This window comes from Contarinia nasturtii, unplaced genomic scaffold (genome assembly GCF_009176525.2).
Source record: "Contarinia nasturtii isolate CC-2019 unplaced genomic scaffold, AAFC_CNas_1.1 Cnas_scaffold_6689, whole genome shotgun sequence".
NCBI classification, from domain to species: Eukaryota; Metazoa; Arthropoda; class Insecta; order Diptera; family Cecidomyiidae; genus Contarinia; species Contarinia nasturtii.
In genome coordinates, this window is record NW_022203942.1 from 226 (window position 1) to 4,672 (window position 4,447).

Here is a 4,447-nt window from a genome sequence, read left to right on the forward strand (position 1 = left end):
CATTGATAAGTATTTTGTATAATTACGATACCATGCTATTACTTGATGTATCAACAAGCTTTGAAATTGTTTTCGGTTTGTTCGTTTTTTTTGTACCACGCATAATTCAACCAAAGTATCAGCTATCAATTTGAATTTCAAAATTTTGAAACTCTTTTTTCGAATTCCTGAGCTCAATTTACAAAAAATCTTTTTAAAAATTCAACCAGGAACATTATTTTCCTTGGAAATGGTGGTTTTCTAATGAATTTGTATGGAAATCCAAAATCAACTTGATTACAATACGTTGAAACTCGAAGTTGAAACTGTTTGAAATACTTTTAACGTCACTTCTCATACCGCCTAAATCTGACAAAAAATGCCAGTGTTCGAAGAGAGGACAATTTTAATCGTCCGTCCGAAAAAATGTTTTTTTTTTTTAACCAAATAATTTTTTAAAAGCATTCTTTCGGACCAATGACAGGATATGAAGACTTCAAGTCTCATGGAGCCGACGGTGGCGCCACCAATTTCAAAAGGGACGTCAATGTAATCTAACAACTCAAATCGAAACTAAACGGCGCGCCAATTTTAAAATTTGCTGTCATCAACCATCATGACTGAGAGATGTCATATTGTAAATGATTGTAAAATCGCCATCTGGTGACGTGTGCGAATTGTGGTTGAAAACAAGCGATATGAAAATTTAGACAAGACACCATCCAACAATTCCGTCTTTGTAATTACATACATTAATAACCACGTCAACAGATGGCGCATTATTGTGAGACTTTTTTCTCGCCTATATTAATATACAGGGACTCATGGTGGTTGGCTGTCATTTCCTCCCATTGTTTCGGACACGCGGCCACCTCCAATCTTGAGAACGTGGCTTCTTTTACCAAAAATCGCGTTCACTTTGCGCTCACATCAAAAACCATGTAAGATCTTTCGCACGTATACGATCTCAAGTGAGTCCAAATAATAAAACCATGCATTCCACAAAATACGTGCCTAAAAACATACCACTGTGATTAACGTAAATGCGATCCGTATCTCATTTCTCTTGACTCAAATGATACTTGAACCATTTATATCTATATAAAACGCAGCTTTTAGCGCACTTCACTATAATCAGCTTTTGAAAAAGTTGGAAAACATCTACTCAAAACAAAAAAAATGTTGAAAACACAATACGACAAAGAGTCAAAATTATGGAAAGGTCGCAATACGCTTCCATTGTACAATCCAAAGGTGTCACTGGCTCAGGTGGTATTGAAATCTTGTTTGACATTTGGACCAAAAATTGCTCAGGTATGAAGTGCACCCAAAATTGATCTTTTCATCTGCTATTTCAATGACACCGACGAAAATATTCTTGCAGATAAGCGATGACTCTGGTATTCAATTGTCTTACGATGAAATTCGAATGAAAACTATTCGTGCCGCTCAAAACCTTCAAAAACGAGGCTTCAATTCAAAACAAGTGGTAGGCATTTTGGCAAAAAATTCATGTCATCTGGCGCCGATTGTATTTGCTTCACTGGCCATTGGCAGTGCCGTGAGCTCTCTCGATCCATCATTTGGAAAAATTGAACTTTTGCATATGTTAAAACTAATTAAACCGGCTCTAATATTTTGCGACGTGGAAGCATATGATCTAATCAAAGAGTGCTTGGTTGAGCTTAAGAATGATGCACAGATATTTACATTTGGTGGAACCAACGGTGATTCGGCAGAAGTCGCGGATCTATTTGAAGAAACGCATCATGAAGCCGATTTTGTGTAAGTAAAATTGTAATCATAGTCCAAAAGTTGAATGACGAAAAATTCAAATTACAGACCAGTGGAGGTTGATGGTGAAAATGAAATAGCCGCCATTGTTTGTTCCAGTGGGACGACGGGGCTTCCAAAAGGTAAAAATACATTTAATACATTCAAAATTTAGAAAAGAGTTCAAAAAATATTCAAACTAACCTGTTCGGAACGCAGGTGTTTGTTTATCACATGCCGCATTGCTCGATGGATGGATAACACGCTTGGAAGCATTTGCTTTCAATGATGTGCTCTTTGCATTCACCTCATTATACTGGATCACTGGTTGGATGATGCTGGTTGCTGGAACGATTCACGGAGCCACTCGTATTATTACAAAAGAATCATACCAACCCGAATTATACCTTCGAATTATTGAGAAATATAAAGTGACCATTGGTCTAAGTTCATCGCATCACTTAGCTTTGTTATTAAAAAGTGATCTTCTTTCTCGCACCAATTTATCAAGTCTTAAAATTCATTTAGTCGGAGGTGCAAATTGTTCGTACAATGTACAAAGGGAAATCAATGCCAAATTGCCGAATGGAAAAATTTGGGCTGGATATGGATTGTCAGAGGCGGCTGGTCCAATGACCACTGATGTCGGTGCAACCGGCTCAGTTGGTCAATTGTTGAGTTCATTTAGCATTAAAATCATCGATGAACATGGCAACCGGTGTGGTGTCGGTGAAAATGGAGAAATTTGTTTTAAAACCAATTACAAGTTTCTTGGCTACTATGGTAGTGCCACAGAGGGAACACAAGACAAAGATGGATTTTTCCTAACCGGAGACATTGGCCATTTCGATGGCAACGGACATTTATTTGTCGTTGATCGTAAGAAAGACATGATCAAGTATTGTGATTTTCAAATTTCACCCTCACAAATTGAAACTTACTTGATCGAATTGCCGGATTTAAACGCTGTGTGTGTTATTGGAATACCAGACAAAGTAGCAGGTACCGATTTACCAGCCGCTTTCATTGTACGGAACAAAGATACGAATATGACCGAAATAGATATTCATAATTTGATTGCAGGTATTTTTTTGACCCCTTTCAAAGATTTTTTCCAAAAAAAAAAAAATATTTTTAAAGATGTATATTTATTACACTCAGATCACTTTGCGGACCACTGCAAACTGAGAGGAGGCGTTTATTTTGTCGATTCTCTTCCAATGACTCCATCGGGTAAAATTTTACGCCGGAAAGTTATGGAGTTAGCTACCAAGGTCAAACAATAATAAATATATAGAATTCTAACGTTGACGATTCGATGGGAAAATTGAAAGAGAAAGGAGAGAAAAGGACAACCGACATGTTACGAAAATTTGGAAATAATTGTAAATAATAAATGAAACGAATGTGTTGTGATTAAAATGGTTGGAGAATTGAATACTTTTTAAGGGTTTTATAGTGGAAGAATGAATGCGTTTGTAATAGAATATATCAATAATAAAAATAGTGCACATTTCTTGGACGGTTTTGGCTATGCACTCAAAATTTCGCGAAATTTAGGTCTTAACCTATAGATGAGAAGAGAAATGTAAATATTTGTATGAAAAGTGCTTGAAAAAAGTTATGGAAGTAGTATGAAAAAGCCGATTTCATCCACGTTTCTTAGTATTAGTGCACACACACACACACACATACACATACACATACATGCGTGTGCAAGGGTGTGGTTTAGTACGTAGGCGCTTTCCCAGTCGGCGAATCGTGCATGCTAGGGGCTTTTATGTATATGAATATACGAAATATTCACATAATATTCACAATATACACGTCTTATTCATCATATATACGGCATAAATCTCTAGTGAATATTTCGTATTTTCTACTGTATGTTGTGAATATTCACAGTAAGCGACACAGGAACGAAGAAAGTCCGCACTAAAGAGAATGACAAAATATGTATATTTCATATATACAGGAAATATTCACGAAATATTCACGAAATATTCATCAAATTTATGCAATTATACACATTTATTTGTGTATATTCTTTATATACATACAATATTCATTGAATATTCAGCATTATGTTTCAATATTTACTGAAATCGTAGTATTCATTTTAACATAAAAGCCCCTGGCGTGCATGCTAATCGGTCACATCACCATTGGTAAAGAGGTGTAATGCGCTCAATAAGCGTAATGCTTTGTTTGCCGAACTTCGTATAGACAGTGCCATCTATATATAGAATGGGATATTATTTCACAAGTTTGAGAATGAGCGCATATGTTATTCCAAAAATTGTTGAAAAATAATTTAATAAATTGTTTCATTTTTTTGTTTTGAAAGTGAAGTTAGCACAATTAGCATTAGATAATTTCTATTTAAAAAAAACATAAATTTATATGCGTTTTAATTTAACTTAAAAAGCCTCGGGTGTAGAGTGTGTAGATCTTGTAGAAATGATTTTGTTAAAATCTCCATACGTAAACTCATAAGTGTGAGTGTGACATTTGATAGATAGATACAAAACGTAATGTTATTGTTCTCTTACATACTTGTCATACACTCGTGCGAATTATTCTGTTCTGTTAAGTTCGTTTATTCCGTTCATTTATTTTATTTATATTCTTAATCTGGCAATCACATCGCAAAATTGCGTAAAAATGGCAGATTCTATTAACAGTTTTATTCAGT

At 35.2% G+C, this 4,447-nt stretch overlaps 1 protein-coding gene across 1 annotated transcript; it reads left to right on the top strand.

Annotated features, from left to right (window-relative positions):
* The first annotated feature begins 1,136 nt into the window (after positions 1 to 1,136).
* LOC116351965 (4-coumarate--CoA ligase 2-like) lies at positions 1,137 to 3,258 on the top strand. Its single transcript, XM_031784120.1, has 5 exons — positions 1,137 to 1,293; positions 1,364 to 1,764; positions 1,822 to 1,895; positions 1,972 to 2,835; positions 2,914 to 3,258. Exons 1-5 carry the CDS (start codon positions 1,159 to 1,161, stop codon positions 3,036 to 3,038), a joined length of 1,599 nt encoding a protein of 532 aa, XP_031639980.1. The 5' UTR covers positions 1,137 to 1,158; the 3' UTR covers positions 3,039 to 3,258.
* Positions 3,259 to 4,447: the final 1,189 nt, after the last annotated feature.

Excerpts from the sequence above, each read along its gene's own strand:
- LOC116351965 (XM_031784120.1), top strand. The coding sequence starts at position 1,159 with ATGTTGAAAACACAATACGACAAAGAGTCAAAATTATGGAAAGGTCGC. Across the intron at positions 1,294-1,363 it reads TTGGACCAAAAATTGCTCAG|ATAAGCGATGACTCTGGTAT; the intron begins GTATGAAGTGCA and ends ATATTCTTGCAG. Across the intron at positions 1,896-1,971 it reads GACGACGGGGCTTCCAAAAG|GTGTTTGTTTATCACATGCC; the intron begins GTAAAAATACAT and ends TTCGGAACGCAG.